The 25,084-nt window shown below is 41.4% G+C and overlaps 1 protein-coding gene across 1 annotated transcript in view; it reads right to left on the reverse strand.

Moving 5' to 3' along the window:
• TECPR2 (tectonin beta-propeller repeat containing 2) overlaps nt 1-25,084 on the reverse strand; it is a gene marked incomplete in the record, with an annotated part of 1,535,154 nt that overhangs the window by 989,994 nt on the left and 520,076 nt on the right. Inside the window, 1 exon segment of the mRNA XM_044074534.1 lies at nt 489-669. Within this exon segment, the coding sequence (XP_043930469.1) occupies nt 489-669 (181 nt within the window).

The raw sequence follows: 25,084 nt of genomic DNA on the forward strand, positions 1-25,084 counted from the left end.
TGTGATTAGTCAGGGGAGAGCTATTCCTAGTCTTAGACAATAGAGTCACGTAAACAACCTTGCTGCTTCCACAGTAAGGAAAAAGTAATGGGAAAACAAGGGACCTTGCAGTTGTAGGACACGGACATGTGAATGAAGTTCCAGTCAGTTCATCTGATTACATTCACATTAGAAAGCCTGTTCAAAGGAAACACTGAATCTACACATTCAAAAACAAGTTTCAGACTGGAACCAAGTCATTTTTAAATTAAGATTTCCACTTAAACAGATCAGACACTGAAATGTTAGCATCATATTATACAGTCTCTTGTATCATAGGGATATGAACCATTACAGAGTTGCAGAACCACCTAACTCTTACAGATACTGCTTCATGACAGACATTTTAATTCAGACTAAGAAAATTACATACTCATTATAACTGAAGTGAATACACAAATGATGGTGCTTCATAAAAACTATTAATCGGTAAAAGTCCCTTCTGTTACCTAATAGGGTCAGAGATCCATTGCTCCCCTTCAGTACAGTAGCTGCTGACTCCTTCCCTGTAAATAACTGTACGAAGATCTGTCAGTGCCCAAACCACATTATTTCTACATGCAATCTGGGACAGCTGATTCTGGCTTTCAATCTTCACAGCTCTCGAACAAGGGCGGTCAATACTGAGGCCTAAAATAATACAAAGAAAAAAAAATATGGCTTAAACGTTTTCTGCAAAAAGCTTTTCATATGCTTACACAATAGGTAAATCGTTTATAGATGCTTTCAAAGTCAAAGCTGTATCTGTACCCTATCAAATAATGAAATAACGTGGTACTTGTTAAAAATTAAGCATTTTCATAGCACTGTTAGAATACTTTGGAAACATGGTCCTGTAACAGTCTGTATAATTATTTTGTTTTTATTATGCTTTAAAAAGAACACATCAATTTACCGATATGATTACTTAACTTAAAAAACAAAAAAAAAACAAAAAAAACAAAAAAAAAATCTGTTTGCCTGCAAGCACAGAACTTGGATTTCATTTGCAATATCCATGAAACAGGTTTAAGATAATTAATTCTGACAGGGGTGGGCTACCACATCGCAGGTGATTTTCCTCTAAAAGATGAAGGTTGCAAACTCCTCCAGAGGGAATGCAGTGAGCTTAACTAGAAGCTTGGGGGAGCGGTGCAACAAAACCACTGTGGAAAACGTAGTAAGACAGTAGCCACTGCAATATCACTGACATTATGCCTTCTCAGAAGCTTGAACAAGGGTGAAGAGGAAACCTGCCCTAATCAGTACCAGATGAACCAGGAATGCTGACCTTAAACCACAAATGGAGGTCACAGTAGGCACCTCAGCCAAAAAATTCCAGAATTATATATATGCAAAGTTGTGTCTTAAAAGTACAAACACTAGTAGTCCTTTTAGCATTTTTTAAACTTGCAACATGTCTTAGTAACCAGCTTGTTTAAACTATATGCACTACCATATGCTGAAGTACTCGCACAACCATTTAAATATGGTCTACATCTTGAAGCTATTTGAGTATTTCTGCATTAAAAAGTAACCCTAAGCTTAAGTTATATTTTACTGTAACAATATTATTTTGCTCAGCAATCCAGGGACTGGTAATTACCTTGTAAAAATGTTACTCCCCCTTTTGGGCTTCTTACCATACAATATTCACCTCAATAAGACTGCCACTGCATCCCTGGCTGATCTGCTAGCACAGCTTAAATACAGCACAAAGTTATGCTGAAAAGCAAATACAGTCCTACACAGCTATGCTCAATCTACCACATAGCTAAACAGAATCTTTCTTCTCACCACGTACTTGCAAGGGAACTCCTAAATGCTCTTCAAGGCCTTACTTCATCTGACTGATTATCCGCTTGGCTTCTGAATTTCCTTATTTTAAAGCAACTCCAGTCTTGGTAAAACTGCTGGGTTCTGTCTGCTCAAGCATGATATTGCATTACACACCACTTCATGGAATCTATCCATTGCTGATTTGATTTTGCATTGTTAAATGTATCTTCTTCTTCTTTCAGCTTTTTCCAAGTTAGGGATCGCCACAGTGGATCACCTGTCCGCTCATGATTGGCAGTGGAGTTTTACGGTATTGAGTTGCCAGCCCGGTGCCCAACCTTCCACAGAAGGCACACACTCACACCTAGGGCTAATTTAGAGTGTCCAATCCACCTACAGCATGTCTTTGGGATGTGGGAGGAAACCAGAGCACCCAGAGAAAACCCATGCGACCACAGGGAGGACATGCAAAATTCGCACAGAAGGCACCCCAGCAGAGGATCGAACTGGAGAACCTCTTGCTGTGACAGGGCACTGTTAAATGTATCCTGATCAAAAATATCATTAAAACCGATGAAAATGCAAATTAAGATTTGATTTTCTGGCTATACTCCGTAACTACATTAGTAAATTAAAACATCTCATGTAATGTTCAAGAAATCTATCTATACACATCTGTAGACATTCCAGCTCATTCATAACTGCTACAACTGCCACAGGACTTGTTTTTAGTAAAAAGTTGAATTAAAAAAAATAGCAAAACAAACCACTCATAAGGACAGTGTATGATACACTTTCTTATTTTCCACTAGCAGGCTGACCAGTCATTTCCTTTTACCATAATATAGCATTAACTAGATATGATAATTTCCCAAAAACTAAAAAAAAAAATAACATATGGTCTTCAGCTCAGTACCTTGGATTACAATTCATTCTTTACTCAGCAAAAAAACAGTGATTTAATTTGTATTTAATCAACAATTTTTATTTCAGCAGAAAGGTTTCCCCATCGCCTTATATTCTCTTTGCTACAAATATCCAGTCATTTCCTAGTCACACTTACTTTGTCCTGCCTCTTTTTAGGTTCATAGATGTATACCAGACTAATAACCACAGGGGCCTTTATAAGCCTAGCCATGCATCCCAAATGCATACAAGAAATTTTGGTACTCTAGATATTATTCTAAGGGTACATGTAAGCAACTACAGGCTGCCTCTGGCCATTAGAGACTTAAGTGCCAGACAGGGGTGAATTTCCGATTTCCAATCCACTGGTCAAAGTTATTCTTGAATACGGCCAAGGAAAAACTCTATTCCACACTAATGGAAAGCCTGTTCTACAAAAGGGGTATCTGTCTAACAGATATACCTGTTCCTCCAACATTTATGTAAAAAATAAGGTTTAAGACCTTGGATCGGGGGGGGGGGGGGCTCTGACTCTGTTTTGTGCATATGTTATAGATATATCAGAGTGGGATCTAGAGATGTGTTGTATGAAAGACAAATTGTTTCCTACAGACTAATGAGGGACATATTATAGAGATATGACTGAGGCAATCCACACAGGACATGCTAACTTCCTGTACCTTTTTGTGATGAGCCTCTGTAGACATTTCAGTTGCTGCATGTTCCTGGTCAGTTACACACCAAAAGGGGCACAGTACTCAATGATGGGCCTGATGAGAACTGAATATAGTGGAATGATTCCTTCCTTGGACCTAGATGCCAAATCATTTCTTATAAGCTGAGCAACACAAAATCATTTCTTTACTACCTTGGATACATGTTGGTCGAAAGCCAGGTTACTACCTACATATGTACCTAAATTCTTGGCTACTGTGTCGACTTTTAGGGGTGTGTTATCAATGAGGTAGTTTCCTGGGGTAGCAGATTTCCCAGAAGGCACTATTATCCACTCCTTGGCATTGCATTTTAAACCATGGCTTTGCATCAGTCATTTTTCTGTCTTAACCCTTCCCGGGGAATATTAATGCCTTGGAGGATTCTATGACAGGTCCTAGCTGCAATCATCTGCAAACCTGGTCAAAAGAGGCCCTTGACATTGGCTTTGACTGCTGAGAAGTTGATGTTAAAAAGGAGATGACACAGCACTGAGTCCTTAAGGACTCCACTAGTGACCATTCTCTATGTGGAGGTGAATTCTCCTATCCTAACTTTCTGGGTCCTATTAGTGAGCCATCTGGCTAACCAGCAGGTGACGTAGGGTTATATACCTAATTTAATAAGCTTGTCTACAATGTCCATGTGGGCTAGTGTATCAAATGCATTGGCCAGGTCAAGGTAAGCAGTATGTACAATTCTGCACTTGTCCATTGCTTTGGTGACAGTCTCAAAGAAGTCAACTAGGTTGAGTAGGCATGACCTGCCAGTGATAAAAGTAGAGCTGGATCCAGTGTTTGAAGATTCTCTATATTGTCACTTATTAAATATATGATTTTTCTTTCCATGGCTTTACACAGGACATCAGAAAGGCTTATGTGTTGATAGTTTCCCAGATCTATGCATGGCCCGCCCTTGTGCAGAAGGACAGCAGTAGATATCCTCCATTTGATTGGCATGAAGCCTGTTTGGAGGCTACAGTTAAATAGTAATTCTAGTAGGCCTGACAGCTCTTGCGTCATGCTATTAAGGAGTCATCCTGGGATATTATCAGGTCCCATCAATGCAGTGGTTTTGGCCTTGAAAAGTGCTTTAAGGACTTGTTCCTTACTGATAAGTGGAGAAGTAATGGTTTGGGTATTTGAGTGCTATCAGGAACAAGAGTGGGATAAAACGTATTTCTATCTCATACTAATCCCAGATGTTTTCTATGCAGCTCCTTTCCAAGCTTCTTGCCAGCCTGCTCTGTCTTGATCCACTTCCAAGCTGATCAATTGGGTCTAAACATTGCATTTGTTAGTGACTCCAGAAGTGCTCTTTTTGGGAGACTTACTCATCTCCAAGCCAACTAGTTCCTTAATAATTTCACACACATCCACTATGCTAGTTTTTTTTTTTCTTATTGCCTTTTTAGCTACTAGCATCAGCAATCCTGCCAATGACTTATGTTTCATGCATTTCTGAATTAATCCCCCCAAGCAGAAAAGTGAATAAGCCACAGAAAAGCTTTCTTAAAATCTCTCATAACTCTGCTTTGAACTCCAGAAATGCCTGACAACACCAAAAGGTATGAGCCCAGTGAACTTTCACTTCTTGCCTACACCTCCGGCACATATCTACTTGTGGGAACATCTTAACTTATCTGGAGTATAAAAATGTTTGTGTAAACATTTCCACATGAGTATTCTAAATCTCTTTGCTTTAGTAACAAATCTGTGAGTGTCAAACCTCCTGCCACTGTACCTTGGTGTTTTGCATGACTGGTTTCCCTCCTCTTTTTTTTTTGTTAGGCTTTCTCTGATTTTGATGCAGTGCCATATAAAATCTACTTCTCAATCTCCTATGCCGAGACTCAGATGGTCTAGCATCAGCAATCAGAATAAGTTTGATTTTACAAACAAGCTTCTCTTTCTTCAGTTCCTTTCATTTAGCTACACCCCTACCAGAAACCAGATAAATTCACATTCTCAAAACCCAAACTTTCGCCTCTGCTCTCTTGCTGGGTTAATATTTAAGCCCCCCCCCCACACCCACACCCACCCACACACCCACCCACCCACACACCCCCACACCCCCACACCCCACACCCCCCCACACACACACACACACACACACACACACACACACAGTTTGTGGTTTCCAGAACACTAGGTCTTCTTGCTTGTCTAGGCCATGCATTGCCTTGGTCACTTCCCATCTCTGTGTCTTAGGCTTTAGTAGACCTACTGGACATCTCGTGCTCTCTTCTACACCTTCATTTGTCTCTTCATAGCAAGGAATTCAACTACATTTTACACATAAAAGCCACTGTGATTCTTTCAGCGATACCTTAGGCTTATACCCAAACAAAGTCTATGCATTTGGGTTGTAAGCTCATAGACTTCACTTCAGTCACTTCCACTTTGCATCACACCATAGTAATCGTGCCTGGTAAACTTGCCTTAATTGTGCTGCTTTACAGTACCCCTAGCAAGTACAGCATTCCTAAACCATCTTGTCCAACCAGTAAAATTAACTTCTCCCAATCACTCTGACTTTCACCTTCCCAGATAAATTCCTTCAGCTCATTTTGAAGATTTTCCCATATCTACACTTGGGTAGTTGAAATATGCTTGTCCCATGTATAAAATCAAACGGACCACAAACATTTTTAGGGACAAAATTTTAGGATCTAAATCTAAACTCAACATCTTCATTTCCCTTAGTTTCTCAAATATGTTTAATCTTGTTTCCTGTCAGGACTCTCTTGCCACATTCTGCACTTTTCTCATGACCCATATCCCCAGACATTGCATATTATAAGACCAAACAGAAAAGGATATTAGTGAACCACTTGAAACAGGTTTGCAGTTAGCCACTATAGCTTTGTCTTAGCTACAAATTATCTTGTGGCCTGCAATCTCTTTAAAATGCATAATAATTTCACAAAAAAAGCTCAAATTCCTGACCAAATATGTAACATACATGAACCACATGGGCAAAAAGCGTCATTTTTCCTCAATCTCCACAAGTGATACACTTTTATCATGGAGTCCTTAATCTGAAAAGTATATTTATATATATATATATATATATATATATATATATATATATATATATATATACACATACACACGAATACACACACCTATATAAATACATAGGTATATACTTTTTTAAAATCCTTTATTAAATATTAACCAATGACATGGATATAAATTAAGAGAAACAAAACTATTACATTTTTCATTATTTTCATGCATTACGGTTTCTTTAACAATCATTCACACCAGCATTACACAAATTGCTCAATTCTTGCCCTCCCTTAAACCTCATGCCTCCTTTCTGAATATTGTTCTATATTTAATGCTCCTACAAATTCCATTTATTGCCATGTAAGCACTTTCAGGGGTCTCTTAGCATATCTAAGATCTTGCACACTGCTCACATACCTTCATACCACTCTCTCTTTTTTAATTTCTCCAAGTCTTTTGGGTTTCTAATACCATGATGCGAATGGAACCCATGTCTAAGTCAAACTATAATTAAAGTTCATGAAATAAGTATTGTTTCAATCTTTCATGTTAGCCAAAAGTGCTCTTTGCAGCACCCGCAATGTGCACAGTAATGCCTCCTCCTGCAATTTATATGGAGTTACAAGTATCATATCCAAGTACAAAAGTAAATTCTGTTTTATAAAACCCATTGCTCCTACTACTACTGGAACTCTCTGGATATCCTTCTTCCACACTACCCTCATTTCTGCCCGCAAATCCCGGTATTTTATGACATTGCATCTCTCTGTATGTAAGACACTGTAGTCACTGGGTGTAGCAATTTCAATAATCAATGCTACTTTTGTCTCCTTTTCATGGACTACTATATTTGGTTTCCTCTCATCTATTTTTTGAACTGTTGGCAATAGACGATGCCATGTTAAATAAACTACCATTTTCTATGATGCTTTGAGGCTCATGTTTCCAGTGTTTTTAGCTACCTCAGTATTATAATGTTTGCACAATCCCCAATGCAGCACTCTTGCCACATTACTAAGCCTTTCAGTATACAGTCCTTCTGCCATTAGTATATCACAACTAGCAGCAAGATTTGTAACCGTTCACAATTCTGTTTTACAAAACCTACATTTGTCTGTTTCTCCCACATGTTCCAATAGACTTTGTAAACCAACGTGTACTTAAGTCCACTATATTGGGCCACCAATATTAAACTTTCATCTTTTGGTTTAAATTCACATCTCCTTCACCATTCCTGCATTCGATCCTGATCAACATGAGGTCGGTTCCAAGAGTTTTCTAAACTTGCAACTATATTTATGCATTTTCCAAATTTCTTGCTTTCTCCTCTGATCCTTCACCTTATATTCTTTCTTTTGTTTTTTGGTACATTTAGTTGCTGCCCGATTTTTAACTAATTCTGGTCTGATTTCCATTCCAGCTTGATGCTGATATGCTTCTGCTAAACTAAGCAGGAAAGTCATCTTATACTTATTCTCCTCATGTTTCAAAACTTTCACTACGTTGGATCTTCTGAGGTCAGCAGATATGTATGCAGTCCCATGATTGCAGATCTAAACATGTAATCAATTTTGAGGATGTATTATTTTGGTATGCACTGATTTTAATACAGCATTTGATGAGCATGAATCATCCTTCTCGTTTTCCTGTCTAACCTATCCAACACCTTTTGGAACCAGTCAATCACTCCAAAACTGGAAGAGCAAACTGGTTTATAGCTAGGATTTTGTTCCTAGATGTCAATACTGTTTTCAGTATTGTCTTCTAAAACATTCCTTAAGTTTTATTCGCATTTGTTCATGCTTTATTGTTGATCCTTCATCAATCCCCAAATATTTATACACTCCCTCTTGCTCAAGTTCTTTTATATCACATTCCTGTCCTAAACTTATGTTTTCTTGGTGCTGCAGCTTTCCTGCTTTAAATGTTGCTTTTGTACCTGTATCAAGACCAAATAACATTCTTATATCATCTGAAAAAAATTCTGACCACTTGCAGTTGTGCTTTCAGTTCCTCATCTGATGAACTATACTATCTAAATCATCTACGAAAATATGAGAAATCTTTACACTTTGTTTTCCTTTCTGGGAGACAAATTGTAGCAATGGCATAATTTGTCAAGTAGACAACTTAATGGGTTAAGAGCAAGACAAGAGCAGCAGTGACAGTCACCCTGGAATATCCCCCTTTGAATTTTTATCCCTTGAATAATTTGTCCTTTGTCATAGCTTAACTGCAAAGTAGTTTGCCACTGTTTCTTGGTTGCAGTAATGTAAATCGATCAATGTAGGGTGTATCATAGTTTTTTAAGCATTCTTTTATCCATAAATGTGGAATACTGTCAAACAATTTTTTGCAGTCCAACCATGCCCATACTTAGATTCTTCCCTTTTTTACAGTTCTCCATTATGACTTTAACAAATGATCCTTTGTTCCATAAGACTTTTACTACCCTTTTGTTCTATTGCCACGGCTGAGTTTTCTTCTAAATGACTATAAACTCTGTCAACATCAATTACAGTGTATAGTTTATATGCTGTCAGAAGGCAAGTTATTGGTCCTATAGTTTTTAGGATAGTTTTGCAGGTTCGCTCTTAAGTAGGTGCATTGTTTTTTCCTGTTGTTAACCAGGTTGGTGTCTGTTCGGGGTGCGCATATAAATGTTTCTTACTCATGGGTAAATCTTCATGTAGAGATGTTAATACTTTTAGCCAGAAGTTAGGTACTGCATTTGGGTCTGGGGTTTTCCAGTTAGGAGCTTTTCTTAACTTTGTTTGTTACTCTCCAGCCTTTACTTCATCCCATTTCATATCCTGTACATTTGAACTTCTTATTCTTTCTTCTACTTCTTCTATTTACCATCTTTGATATGTTCTACTGGATCTTCATAGATATTTCTCCAAAATGTGTCTATTTCTTATTTTTTGGTGGTGTTATAATTCATTTTGCTTTGTTTCCCAATTCTCCATAAATATTTTTGGGTCACCAATAAATTGCTTATTTTATACTTCTTTATACTTATCTGCATATCTTCTACATTTTTCTGCCTGTGCTGATATTTTTAGTTTATTATTTGCAATAGTACACGATAGATCCTGATCTGTTCTGATACTGCACATTGCTTTTATCACATCCGAGTATTTTTGTTGAACTGTTCCCTCTTCTATACTCTTCTAACGGTGACAATTCTGGTCTTAATTGCTTCATAGTTTTCTCTATTCAATACTTCCATGATGACATTTAATTTCTCCCCTTCCTTTTCTCATACTACCCAGTGTTTTTCTGGTAAGACTGTTAATTTAGCTGTACAGTAATATACCCTGTTTAGTTCTATTATATCTCATGAATCTCTAGTTCTAACTACTGTATTAACTTTTGGGGTTTTATTGATTTTCTGTAGTCCATTTCTTTCATTGATCTTAATATGTCTGTCCATCTCTATTAAATCAAGCAACTCTTCTTAGATCATTTTAGACTAAACTGAAGGCACATTCTTTGCTCTTCATTTCTTGTGGGCATTCTATAGAAAATTCCAGAGCAACTTCCTGTGCCACATTCTCTTTAGTTTCATCCTGTGTCATCCATTGTTCTTTCATATGGGAACTCACTGGGCCTATCACTCCACAACACTGACTACTATGGAGTTGCCACAGTTTCCTGTTCCCTCCTTGCTGTGCAACTCCAACTGAACATTTGTACTGGTTTCCTATGGAAGTCTCCACAATATCTTCATATGGCAACTGATCAAATGTTTCTCCCTCCACTGGTTTCTCCTTAATTTGGAGATCCTCTGCTCCATCCTGTTATGGTATTTTCTGGTTAGATTTTCTACACTAAATTCCTTCACTTGGCAAGTACGCCGCAATCTCAGTTTTTATTTCTTTAACTTCTCCATTACTAATCCTAATTTCTATTGTTCACTCGGTTTGCTTATGGTTTGTACTGCAAAATTTTGCATGCCTGGATGGCCTTTGCCTGTATTTCTCTTCAAATATCTTTGCTGCTGCTCTTTTTGTATTGATTCATTTTGCTTTCTACTTTGCATAAATATTACACCATACTAAATCTCTCTGCCATGTGGATATTTCTTCTTCAGATGTCTCCTGATCCTCCTTTTTCTCCTTACTTTAGGGATTCATTCCACCTTTTTCTCCTTACTTTAGGGATTCATTCCATCACACTTTCATGTAACCTATGTTAGACTTTCTACACTAAATCTTTCACTTCACAAATACTGCATAACTTCAGCTTCTATTTTTTTAACTTCTACTTTACTAATCTTCTGTTCTATGTTCCCACTTTGTGATCTTATTTTTTTATTGTGAAATTGTCCATATCTGGATGCCTTTGCCTGTATTTCTCTTTAAATATCTTTGGGGCGGCCTTTTTTGTGTTGATTACTTTGGCTTTCTCCTTTGCATAAATATCGCATCATAACAGATCTGTTTTCCATGTGCAGATTTATTTTTTTTTACACCTTTCAAAAGTCTCTAGATTTTGTTCTTTACATTTTTGTACTTCTTCAGATGCTTCTTTTTCCAAATGGATCAAGGTTTCTTGGTCTATAGAAGGTTTTTCATAAATATGTTGCATTAATCAACACATTTTATTTGAAGATTCTGATAGTTTTTCTTGTGGAAGTATTTTTCTTTCCTCTAATTTCTCTCAATCTGTTTGTATATCTTCTGTCTGGAAATTCTGGGCTTCTTCCATAATAGTAACAATACATAACTTTTTTCTTATCCTCAATAGTCTACTCTATCATCTTTATGGCTGTTTTTTTGCCCATCAGTTTTTGTGATTTTTCTGTACTGCTACTTCCTTCAACAAGGGGGCCATCCTCCCCCTGGGCCTGGCCTAGCCCCGCTGTAGAATGTTTCCTTGTCTTGAAGATTCTAAGTGGTCATTTTTTTCCTGTCCTGGCACCAGTGCGCTTACAAGGATTGCATACTTTTTTATCCTGGGACTTGTGCACCCAGCTATCTTTTTTATTTTTAACCTATTTCTTTTAATGATGTATGCTATATACAATAGTCTATGTATCAGTGTTGTCTTGGTAAGATTTTGTGAAAAACAGGGATCACCTCCTCAAGGTACTCACCAAGACTTGAGGATGAATTCAGTTTCAACAATGCCACTCTACTTTGCTTGCTGACCTCTCATCTCTCCCTTTGGATACAGCAAACATCTGACAACATTGACAAACAATGATGATCCAGAGAAAAGTAAAAAAATAAATAAATAAAAAATAAAAAAAAAGCTGCAGTTGCTGGTGGAAAAAATGTCGCAGTTTTTGGTGGATCTTGCTGCAGAGAAAGCATTTGACAGAATAAGCAGAGATTTTATCAGTGGGGCAATGGAAGCATTTGCATTCTCCGATAAAATAAGGTTAATTAGGAGGATATATGAAGGATCAGAGGGAAGAATTAAAGTGTGAGGGGCTACTCTCCTATAAATTGTGCTTGAACAAAGGAACCAGGCAGGGTTTCCTCTTTCCCCTTTATTTGTTTTATATTTATAGTCAGTGGCAAAGAAAACAAAGGACTCAGAAATTCAAGGATACAATTTTATGGTAATCAAGAAAATTTGGCTTTATTTGCAGATATTTTGCACTTGATAAATCCAGAAAATGACTTTTTGGTGTTGTAGATAATTTTTGAGACCGTTTCATGTCTTTTTGGGATATAAAATTAAGATAAACCAAGGTTTCAGCTGTAAATTATGCATCCACACACAGACTGGATCAGCAATATCCATACTTATGGGGACACAATAAGATGAAGTATTTAGGTTATGAATTAAAAAACTTTTTTTGTGGCAACTAAGGATATGTTGGAAGAGACCAAACAAAAGATAATACACAAACTGAGAAAGTTGAAGCTCTTGTTTATGGTTATAGATGGTAAGATACAAGCACTGAAAATCTTTTTAGTCCCTTTAGATATGCAGGTCAGGAATATTTTTGTCAACTAGAGGAGATATTTTAGACAGTGATTAAGAGGTTAAGGAATTCATCTGGAAGAGGAAGAGGGCAAGAGTTAAGAGGGAAAAGTTGACCCTCCCAACAGAACAAGCTGTTTTAGGGATGCCTAATTTTAAGGGATATTTTAGAGCCGCGCAATTAATTAATTAAATATAACAAGCAGAAAATTGGAATTCAAAGTGAAAAGGGGTGATGATGAAGTGGGGGGCTGATGAAATAACGAGTGCACAGGATTTTGGGTGCAGATACTTGAGGAAAACAACCATTTTACAGAATATTACATTCACACAATTGCAAAAAGTACTTAAAAAAATGCCAATATGGGAAAGGGGAAATGAGATTCCACCAATAGGAATGATTACAAGAAGGGGTACAGAAAATAGGCAATTCAGGTTTGGCATTAACTGGAGGAAACTGGCAAAATAATCAAGGTATGGGAAAGGTAATAAGAAGTGGATGATGCCAATAAAGTTTGGACTGCATCTTAGACACTGCCTTCCCTATCAGGGACCGATAACACAGTGCAAGCAAAGAGAAAAGAAGGCAGAGGAGTCCTAGGTGAAACAGCTGCTCCAGTAGAGTTTTAGTCAATTCTACACCATAATCTGCTATTAAAAAGGAGACAATTAGTATGACATATTTAATACTGTATGATAAGAATCAAAGTTGGTTAGAAAACATTGGGAAGAAAGTCTGGAAAAGCAATTTACAAGATAACAGTGGGAGAACAAGTGTACGGCTACTAAGTATGAAACAAAGTCCAGAAGGTTTAAGCATTTTTGCTTGGAAGTGGTTGCATACGTATTTTTATACCCCAAACAGACTTAAAAAGAATTTTTCCTCAGGTAAATACCAGGTGTTGGAGGTGAATGCCAAATGGTGGAGGTGTGATGGGGAAGAAAGAGGTAACTGGGAACATGCTGTTTTGGGACTGTGATGATTTGACAGATTTAAAAAATTCCACACACACACTACTCCATTATAAATATTTGGGGGAGGGGAGTCAAATGGCTGTAACTAAGGAATTGTTCTTTTGAGCTGGGACACAATCTGAATTGTATAGTCATAGTAAAGCCTTGCGTTTTAATTCTACTGCCTGCCAAAAAAGCATTTTTAAAAGGAAATCAAAATCTAAACCAAACCAAAACAGATAAAAGAACTGGAAGTGGGATTACTACAAAAAGAAGGAACAAATTACACAGAAATAATTGGAATTTATGAGGATAATACATGCAGAATAATAATCAAGAGAAAGAGGAGTGAGGTTTAAAGGAAGGCAAGAACTGAGCAATGTAATGCTGGACTGAATTGACAATTGTTACAATAAAAGACAACTATATATAATGTATACTGTATGCAAATAAAAAAAATGTTAACATTGTTTTTCTTTTTTATTAATGTATCTGTGCCTGTATCTCAAGTGATACTTTTATAAAGGTGTTTAAAAAAAGTTTTCAACAATTATCAAAATTACACATCCTAGTAGTTCCAGTAGCAAAGAATAAAATCCTGACTACAGATCAAGCAATCAGAGATTGAGTAGCAGCATAGTCAACTGATGGAGTGCCAGGAAGAATGGGCAACCAGGAGGGAAGGAATATGCTCAGCATTGCCCAATGAGCTCTGGTGGAAGCTAGGACTCAGGTGGGTCAGGTGGGTGAATGAAAGAAAAAAACTGTCATCCCACTATTATTGCAAATTTATTGTGTCCACTCAATCTTACTTTCTCCACTATATTATCAGAACTATGGGAGTAAATTTTTTTTTTTTTAAATATTGCGAACTAACACATACTGATGTTATATTTAACTTGAATATGCCAACACTCAGGATAACTACATTTCTCCTTTTATTTCTACTCTACTATGCAGATTTTTTTAACCAAAAAGTCAACTTATTCTACCAATTACTGCAGTCAAATCATTCAGTTTCAACCAGGTGGAACAATTTAGTATAGTTTGCTTATGAATTAAAAAAAAGTTACATACTCACCATAATGTTCCATCTGTGTTGACCATTTTCATTCCTCCTCAACCAATGGGTTCGGATTTGACCCTCAGATCCAAATCGACCACTTTCTAAAGATTCCAGGATCTGGATCTCTAGCTCCTTCATTACCCATAATGCCCCTGACCACTTCAACACCTCAGATCAAGTGTGCTGCTATTATATATGCTATATACATATAATGCAATAATAATGCTATGACAGCAAAGTAACAGCTGAAAGATCAGGAGCACAAACAAGAAAAAGAAGTTATGTACATACCATAACGTTCCATGTTAGTTGTCTTCATCTCGCCTTCCTTCTTGCTGGTTGGGGATCGGAGCCGATCTTTGGCTCTGACTCGGCCATCTTCAATAGCTGGAGAGCTGTTTACTGGCACAAGGCTACTCCTTATCCCATAATGCCTAGAGACAGCTACCCAGATCTCGTTTGAAATAGCTAACTCCAGACATAATAAGAGAATAACCCAGTCAAAAAATCAGTTGACTATACCTGCCATATTCTATAAGTCAATAGAGGAAAAACAAGAGAACACACAGCCAGTGAACAGAAAAAAACTCCTCTCAGTCCACTAGGACAGGGGGACGGAGGGTGGGACGCAAGAAGGAAGGCAAGATGAAGACAACTAACATTGAACGTTATGGTAGGTACATAACTTCTTTATGTTAAGTTGTCTATCTCGCCTTCATTCTTGCTGGTTGGGACAGCGTCCCTAGCACCTAAAATCCTGGGTGGCTCAGTGGAACAGACTCTTCAGAACAGTGGAACCAAAGTCAGCTCTGCTCTTGGAGACCATATCCAATTTGTAATGAGAAATAAAGGTATGAGGGCTTGCCCACGTGGCAGCTGCACAGATAGAATCTATGGGCAACCTAGACTGGAAGGCTACAGAGGTGGCCAAGGCCCTAGTAGAATGACCTTTCGGTTTAATAGGTAACTGTTTGTTCCTTAACTAATAAATGAAAGTAATAGTGTGTGACAACCATCTGGACAAGGTTACCTTGGAAACTGGGAGACCTCGTTTGCCCAAGGCGTAAGAAAGGAATAGTTGGTCCGATTTCCCTACTTCTTTATTTCTGTGCAGGTAAAAGCGCAATTGCCTATGAACATCCAATTGGTGGTTTGTATTCTGCCTTGTTGGTATGATTAGGGAAAAACACAGGAAGATCTACAGATTGGTTTAAGTTACTTTCTGAGCAGACTTTAGGGAGAAATGAGGGATTAGTTCTCAGAGCAACCCTGTCCTTATGAAAAACCAAGTAAGGAGGACAAACACATAGCGCCTGAAGTTCGGAGACATGTCTGGCTGAAGTAATAGCTACCAGAAAGAGTGTCTTCCAAGATAGGAACTTGATAGAGCAAGAAGCTGCTGGTTCAAAAGGGGGCACAATTAAGGAGGTTAGGACTAAATTAAGGTCCCAAGGAGGAGGGGGGTCTCTCACTGGAGGCTGAAGAAGAGTTGCACCTCTAAAAAAAGCTTTACATAGCTTATGAGACATAATGCTACAGTTCAAAAACTAACATGCAAGCTAGAAATGGCCGCCATTTGTACCCTGATCATAGAAGCAGCGGACCCGGAATGAAACAGCACAGCTAGGAATTCCAAGATTTCGAGGACTGGGGCTGAGAAGGGATCCACATTCCTAGTCTCTGCCCAACAAAAAAAACGTTTCCATTTGCTAGCATAAGTTTTCCTCATTGTAGATTTGTGAGAGGACATGATAATGTCACGGACTGCGGGGGAAATGCTGGGAAGCCTGGCTAAGGTTGGAAGTGGAGCAACCAAGCTGTGAGCTGGAGGGTTTTTAGGGATTGATGCAATCCGCCTGACTGATGAACCAGGAAGTCTGGAATTGGGTCCAGAGTCCAGGGTTGATTCAGAAGGTAACGGTGCAGAAACAGAAACCATATCTGTCGAGGCCAGTAGGCAGCAATGAGGATCATTTTGCAACCCAACGATATTGCTTTCTGTATAAGTTTGGGTATCAGAGGGAACGGAGGAAAGGCATAAAGAAGTTCCTGGGGCCAATCGTGGACTAGAGCGTCTCTGGGTGTGTGACCCGGAAGCGGGAGAAGTAGTTGCTGCATTTGCTGTTTAAGGGGGTGGCAAAGAGATCGCAGCAAGGCTGTCCCCATTTGCGAAAAACAAGATTCGCAATATCCTGATACAGAGACCACTCATGAGGCATTAGAATAGCTCTGCTGAGCCTGTCTACTATGACGTTGGATCTCCCAGGGATGTGCGTCGCAATCAGAAAACGTTGGGAGGAAATCGTCCACTGCCAAAGCCTGAGTGCTTCTCGACATAGGGGGTAGGACCTGGTTCCACCCTGCTTACTGATGTACCACACCACTGACATGTTGTCCGTTTGAATAGCAATGGTCCCAGGAGGAAGAGAGCCTTGAAGGGATTGCAACGCCAGGAGCACGGCTCTCATTTCCAGGACATTTATATTCAGATGGTACTCGTGAGGTTGCCACGTGCCTTGGACTTTCCTGCTCAGATAATGCCCCCCCCCACCATATCAGGGAGGCGTCTGTCGTCACTTTGGCTACCGGAGGGGGTTGTATGAAAGGTCTGCCCTGAGTAACTAGTGGGGAGACCATCCACCAAGAAAGATGCCTTTTGCATGCATCCATGATCATGATCTCGTACATCATGGGGAGCTCTTGGAAAGACCACTGCGTGAACAGAAGCCACTGAAGAATCCTCATATGAAAGCATGCTAGTGGGATTAGGAGAATGGCTGCTGCCATCGAGCCCAGAGTTTGAAGGACATACCTGACTTGGATCCTTCTGCTCTGCATCAGAACCTGTACCTGCTGACGAATTGTGGACACCCTTTCTGGTGGTAGCCTTGCAAACATATCCCTTGTGTCTAAGTCTGCTCCTACATACGTGATAGATTGACAGGGCAACAAGGCAGATTTTTCGAAGTTTATTGTGATGCCGAGCTGTGAGCAGATTGAGACTGTGTAGTCCCTTGCTTGTATGAGTTGGTGCCTGGTGGTAGCGGTAAGGAGCCAGTCGTCTAGATACGGAAATACCTGGAATCCTTGACACCTCAGGTGAGCCGTGACCACTGCCATACATTTGGTGAACCCCCTGGGGGCTGTGGTGAGAACAAAGGGTAGAGCTCTGAACTGATAATGACTGGCCCCCAGCCGGAAGCGAAGATATCTTCTGGAGTGCCTGTCCATCTTTATATGGTAGTACGCGTCCTGAAGATCTATAGAGCACATCCAATTGTCCTGACCCAGAAAGGGTAGAATGGACTGTAGCGTGACCATCCGAAACTTCGTTCTTTGTGCAGACCTGTCTGCTGAGATCCAGAATCGGTCTCCAGTACCCGGTCTTTTTGGTACTAAAGAACCTTGAGTAAGTTCTGGATCTGTGCTGGTCTGCCGGGACTTCCTGGATGGCTCTTTTTTCTAGCAGTTTTGAAACTTCTGTTACTGCTTGCTCCCTCAGATTGGGTGGAACATCTGGGAGTGTCTTCCTTGACTGCAAGGGGGGGGGGGGTTGAAGGAAGGGAATTTTGTAACCACCGGATATAACTGACCGTACCCATCTGTCTTTTGTTAAACTTTGCCAGGCTTTTGGGTACAGCAAAAGTCTTCCCCCAACTGCCTCCAGAGATGAGCAGCCAGGCAACCCTTCCGGGATGCTGAAATGGCTGTTGCCCTGGTTCTGTGGACCCCCTCTGCCACGAGGGTGGCGTCTATATTTATTGTTTCCCCCTCTGCCTCTGAAGGAAAAATAACTACGTTTGTCAGGCAAGGCTTCCTGAGATTTACGGAACCACATCTTCCCACTCTTCTGACCCTTGGGGTAAGGTCTAGAGGGAGTGGAAAAATGGACTCCCACGGCAGAGAGAGTCTTGCCTTCTTGCTCACACCTAGTCAAAATGTCTTTCACCTGTAGTCCAAAAAGAAAGGAACCAAAGGGAGTGTTGGTGAAGGATGCTCGAAAGGGTTCCGCAAAGTTACACAGCCGCATCCATGCATGCCTCCTAAGGGCCACCCCTGGTACCTGCGGCTCTACTCGCCCCATCGGCTGCATAAGAAATGAGCCTCATGGAGAAGTTAACAGAATTAAGCATCGCTAGCTGGGAAGCTAACTTGGCTTGTGCTCCCTCAGCTGTTAGATCTTGGAGAGTATCTCCGAGCTCTTTAAGGAGATCACTTTGAAGGCGAGTAAAATGACAAGTTCAGTGACCTCATAGAGAAGGTCGTTGAAGCGAACATTCGCTTCCCATATCTGTCCATCATCCTAGACTCCTTGTTAGGGGGGTGGACAGACAAAGAGATCTCCGCTAACTCTTTTTTTTTGTGGCTGCTGCTACCACCATAGCATCAACAGGGACACCTTTCGTAAGGAACTGCTTATCCTGGGGTGCTGTAATAAATTTACCAGGTCTCCTCGGAGTTGGTTCCACTGTATCCGGAGCTGACCAAGCCTTTCGAGCCACCACTGTCATAAGTGAATCGAAAGGCAGAGACACCCAGGAGGTGGAAGGTTGGGAACCAAAGGTATCCAGAAATACAGAAATCCTCAGAAGGGGCTAGGGGATTCCAGTTCCCCCTCTGCTTGAGCATCTCCAGGATGTCCGAAAAGGAAACATCCTCAGAGGGGGATCTCGGGGACCCTTCCAATTCATCTAAGTCTGTATCAGAAGTGACAGACTCAGGGAGTCAATGTGCTTCCCCTTGCACTTCTTCCAAGGGGGCTCCTCTAAGAGATCAGGGGAGGCCTCGGAAGAAGAGGAAACACCCAATGGGGTGTCCTGGAGCATCGGTTCCCTATGCTTGGGGCCTAGAGGAGGAGAAGAGGTTGACACAGGCACCACAGGGGATGGAGTCGGTGGGGCTGATAGTGGAGCTGACTCAGTGGCCAGCACACTCCGCATGACATCGAAGGCATCCCTGCCACGATGCAGAGAAAGCTCCGGTTTCGAATAAATAGGAATCTTTCTCCACACCGAGGGAGACGGATCCGAGGCCGACGTAGGAGCCGTGCTCACCTGCGCCGAAGCTCTGAGAGGGAGAACGAGGTCAGACAAGGGTCCGATGCCACTCACCCCATCGGAGCTGACGAGGGAGCCCCGTCGCCCAGATCCCTTGATGGAAGGCACCACTGAAGGAATCGGAGCCAACGTCAGAACCGAAGGAGATAGTGTCAGAGCCGACGGTTCCACTACTCGAACCCCAACAAACTCCAGCTCTGAACTCATTGGAGTCAGAGAAGGAGAAGGAACATCGAGAGAAGTGGATGGAGCCGATACCTGTTGAGGAGGGCTGGACAACAACTTGACTAGTGCCTGCGACTTCAGCAACCTACTGACCACTCTCTCCACATCGTGATCCGATAGCCTAGAGGACCGAGAGGAGTGAGAGGATCGGTGACCGCGCTCGCTCTGAAGTAAAGGAGACCGAGGAGCCGAATGCACTGATTCAAGTGAGGGGGACCTCAGCCTCTTGTGGCTCCACGACGGCTCCAAAGCCTCTGATGGAGCCGGTGGGGAGATTGTCTTGTCGGTGCCAGCCGGAACAGATGTGGAAGGTAAACCCTGAACCGAAGTTGGCTCTGAACTTGGAGCTGACGGCTTAGTGGGTTTAGGGGATTTCACAGGCAGTGAGCTCTTGGCCGGTGAATCCTGGGGTTTTAAAAGACCCCCAAGAATAAGCTTATTCTTACTCTCCTGCAGGACTCTTGGAGTAAAGGCATGGCAGATAGAACAAGAGTCCTGCAGGTGCACAGCGCCTAAACAATAGACGCAAGAAGTGTGCCCATCCTTCAGAGACATTTTCTGGCAGCATGAGTCACACTTCTTGAACCCAGAAACCTTGGATTCCTTTGACATCCTTGAAAGTAAGGAAAAACAATTATCACAATAACAATAACAACCAGAAGCCAAATACAGTCTACAAAAACACACTACTATAAGGACTATAGCTAAAGGTTTTTTTTTTTTTTTTTTTTTTTTTTTTTATTAGAGAATAGGAAAGCCTCTAACTTAAACGGCTAGCCTATAAGAGAAAGGTAGAAGGAAAAGCCTCTAACTTAAATGGCTAACCTGACAAGAAGAGGTGGGGGGAGGGGTGGGGGAAACTAAGTTAAATGAGTTCTACAAGAAAAAAAAAAGAGGGATACTACAAGCTAACAAGCTAACTATCACAACACAACACTATCATTAACAATAAAAAACTAGAAGGGTTGAAATCTCGTGACGAAAGTTATACAAAAAACTTTATACGAGCCTGAGCCAGAAAAACGACACCTCGCAGCTGAAGCGGCAAACGAGATCTGGGTAGCTATTGCTAGGCATTATGGGATAAGGGGTAGCCTCGAGCCAGTAAACAGCTCTCCAGCTATTGAAGATGGCCAAGTCGGAGCAGAGGATTGGCTCCGATCCCAACCAGCAAGAACGACGGCGAGATAGACAACTTATCTATTGTTCCCAACAATACTTTCGTTAAGTCTCTCTCAAAAAAGAGGATGGGGGGGGACTGAGGAAGAATGAAAATGGACAACACAGATGGAACATTATGGTGAGTGCATAACTTCTTTATCTGATGTTATCATTTTCATTTGTTCCTCAACCAATGGGCCAAAGTCCCCAGCTACAGTAACCTTAGGTGGCCCTCATGGAAGGATGTTCCGGAGCACTATGGAATCAAAGGCAGCTCTATTCCTGCAAATGTCTAATTTGTAATGCGCAACAAAGGTATGATTATTTGACCAAGGAGCAGCTGCGCAAATATCAACAGAGGCTCTAGACCAGAAAGATGCTGAAGTACACACTGACCTGGTTTGAATGTGCCTTCAATAGTCTAGGTAATGCAATACCTTTTGAAGAGAAGATGTAGGAAATGCAATCTGTTATCCACTTGGCCAGGGTAATCTTAGAAACTGGCCTACCTATCCTCAGTTTAGAAAAGGAAACAAATAGCTGATCAGATTTACTGAATGCTTTTGTTTTGTCCAGATAAAATGTGGTTTTGCGAGCTGGGCAGTGCCGGTTAGCAAGGGTTAAATTATTCCCGGCTTCACTAAGTCTCCTCATCAGTTTTTCCCTTGAAACTAGTCTAACTCTCACCCTAAGCACTAAAAAAGCATCCTACAGCTCAGCACTTGCTCAGACCTGATAGCAAGCACTAATATACCCTGACACTTGATTGCCCAGCAGGGCAAGGCTCTTTATTCACCCTTCACCAACCAAGCAGCTCATCCTACTATTCAAGTATGACCAAAGGGCAATTTCAGGTGTACTCTCCAATCCAGCTGGTGAATCTGGGTATCCTGAGGCAATGTTACAACTGCCTCATGTATACAGACAACCCGCTCCTCCTACCACAAATCACTAGACCTACTAAACCAGCACTGGCAACAAAATACACATAAATACACAAAATCATACTCGGAGGCTCTAAATAAAAACCTGCAAAAGCATCAGAGACCTCCAAAGCAGACACCCAAACAACTTGCACCTCCTGTCACAAACCATACAGCACATAAAACACAAAATTAGTGTGCCGCACAATCACAGCCCTTAAGGCGAAATAACATACCTAACACACTAGTAATAGGTGACTCTAGTCAGGCACACTGATGTCCCACTCACTAGGCTGGACAAGCAGAAGGTTACTGTTGGCTGCCTGTCCAGAGCCAGAATCTGCCACATAACACAAATACTCAGGTCACTCCAGAACAAGTACAAATATGACTCTGTCATTGTTCATGTTGGTGTGAATGACCTGAGACGTACCTCCCTGGACTACATGAAGAGAGACATGGAACAGCTCTCTAATCATGTAGCCCAGGCTGGTATGACCCTGACCCTAAGTAGCATCCTGCCCTCACCAAAAATGATACCTCAGTATAAAGAAAAAAATGATCAATTTCAACAATTGGCTAAGCTTCTGGTGTCATTCAAATGGGATCTAGTATCTGTCAGCCTGGGATGAGGTGCTTGACAAGTCGCGTTGCTTCACAAGAGATGGCTTACACCTGTCACCCCCAGGCTTTTGAATACTGGCCAAGGCTCTTGCTGCCCCCATAGTGCCTTTTTTAGGCAAGGCACAAAAGTCAAACCCACCTCTGTAAACAGCACAATTAACAAAAAACTGAGGGTTATGCTACTCAAGGCCAGGAGTTTAAATCTCAAAATGCACGCGCTCGAAGCACTCCTCAGTATGGAGAACGTCAACATCTGTGCAATAACTGAAACCTGGTTCAAGGCTCCAGAGAGCACCCCAGCACTACTGGGCTACAACTCATACCACACGTTTCGGCTACAGAACACGGACCGAAACACAAAAGGAGGGGGTGTATCCATATTCATCAAGGATACTTACACCTCCAGGTTAGTGGCGCAGCATGATACCTCTGAGATCATCCATGTGCAACTAACATCGGGCAAATCTGCACTCCAAATTGTGGCCTGCTACAGATCACCTTCCATGACCCAGGACTACCACTCCACCTTTCTGGACACACTGGAAAACTTGAAGGTCCTACCGAAAACCCTGATATTCGGCAATTTCAATTACCCTACCATTAACTGGGAAAACTACTCTAGTACAAACTACCAGGTCCAGCACTTCCTGGAATTCATCAACTCAAACGCCCTGGATCGGCTGGTAAACTTCCCTATCAGAGGTGAAAACATACTGGACCTGGTCATCACCAACATGGGGAATGGTGTTCCAGACCAGAGGTCAACCCATCACTGGTTAGATCAGACCATAAACTAATCACTCTGGATGTCCACACCCCACCACCACCCCCACCCCCAACTAAGGAAACCACAGTAAAAAACATTTCTAAAGCAAACTTCACCTTATTTAAGACAGAGGCGGTAAGTTTCACAGCCCCCACACTAAAGGATAGCACTGCCCAAGATGCAGAAACCTTTACAAATGCAACACCTACAAGGATGCATGGACCGTGCCATCCCTAGCAAAACCAAGACTCGCTCCATTAAGAGAAGGAAACCAGTCTGGTGGACCCCTGCCATAAACAGGATATACAATAGGAGGAGGAAACAAGTTCAGAAAAAAAGCAAATCCCAAGAAGGAAGGACATCCCTGATCAGTATCAGTAAGAAACTAAGGTCCCTCATAAAATCATCCAAGGCTAACTTCGAAAGATAACCTAGCTAAAGAAGGCTTTGTGGTAAAGAATCTAAGTGGCAACTCGCAGATATGCACTGAATTAGTGCAAAATAGCACAAAATATACTGAATCTACTGATATTGCCAACATCCTGGCAGACAGATTCAGTGCAAACGTCACACCCCTCTCACCCCCAAAAAGGCCCACAACAATACCGGAAAAGTGTAGTGTCCCAGAAATCACAGACGCACAGGTGAAAACAGCCCTTTCACAAGCCAAAGACACAGCGTCAATGGGGCCAGATGTTGTCCCAGGCAGCGTCTTGCACAAACTACAGAACGAACTAACCCCTCCACCTAAACACGCTGTTCGACCTCAGGCTCTCCACAGGCTACGAGCCCATAGAATGGCGCACAGCAACGGTTATTCCACTCCACAAAGAAGGAGCACAACTGACCCTGGTAACTATCGCCCTATAATCCTAACTAGCCTGGTCTGCAAGGCTATGCAGCGTATCCTCATGGAACTCATTAAAGATATTGGGAACCTCAAAACACTTGACCCGACCCAGTTTGGCTTTAAGGGCAGATCATGCCTACTAAACCTAGTTGACTTCTTCGAGACAGTCACCAAGGCCATAGATGAGGGAAAGGTGGTTCACACAAACTGCCTTGACCTCGCCAAGTCTTTCGACACCATTCCCCACTCTGGTATTACAAAAAAACTCACCAGCCTGAACATAAACCCCTATGTCATGAGATGGGTTGCCAACTGGCTTACAGACAGAACTCACATGGTAAGAATAGCAGGATCCAGGTCCGACTCTAAACCAGTCATAAGTGGTGACCCGCAAGGCTCGGTCCTGGGACCCCTACTGTTCAGCATATACTTCTCAGAAGTACAGGCAAACATAGGAGGACTATGGCTAACCAAGTTCACCGATGACTGCAAACTAGGAGCCATAATTGACTCTCTGGCTGACACGGACATCCACCAAAAGGACAGACACCTGGTGTCAAAGTCATGGCCTCAAGCTGTATGCCAAAAAATGCATAGTCATCTCATTTGGGAAAAACAAAACACCCAGGAATTACCACATAGGTGGCAGCCCCCTTAATAAAGAAGAGGTAATAAGAGATCTGGGGACAGTAATCTCTCCTTGGACAATCATATTGCCAAAGTAGTTAGGAAATCCTTCTATATGGCCCATCTAATTACTAAAGGGTTCGCATCTAGAAATAGATGGGTTATAGTGTCCCTCTACACATCACTCATCAGACCCATCATAGAGTACAATGCCCCATTTGGGATGTACCTCACAAGATACTTCCAACAGCTAGAAAGACCACAAAAGTACCTCACCAAGAGGATTACTGGCCTCAAACATATGTCCTATGCAGCCCGACTGAAAAAACTCCGGCTGTACTTAGTGGCATATCGCTTACTCAGAGGTGATCTCTGCCTGACTTACAAAGGCATGTCCAACTCAGAATTGATGGACATGCTCCACCAAAAGAAATCCAAGTCACTGTGAGCCACGCGCTCT

The sequence above is a fragment of the Protopterus annectens genome, chromosome 6.part0 (genome assembly GCF_019279795.1).
Source record: "Protopterus annectens isolate FY-2018-M chromosome 6.part0, PAN1.0, whole genome shotgun sequence".
Lineage (NCBI taxonomy): Eukaryota > Metazoa > Chordata > Ceratodontiformes > Protopteridae > Protopterus > Protopterus annectens.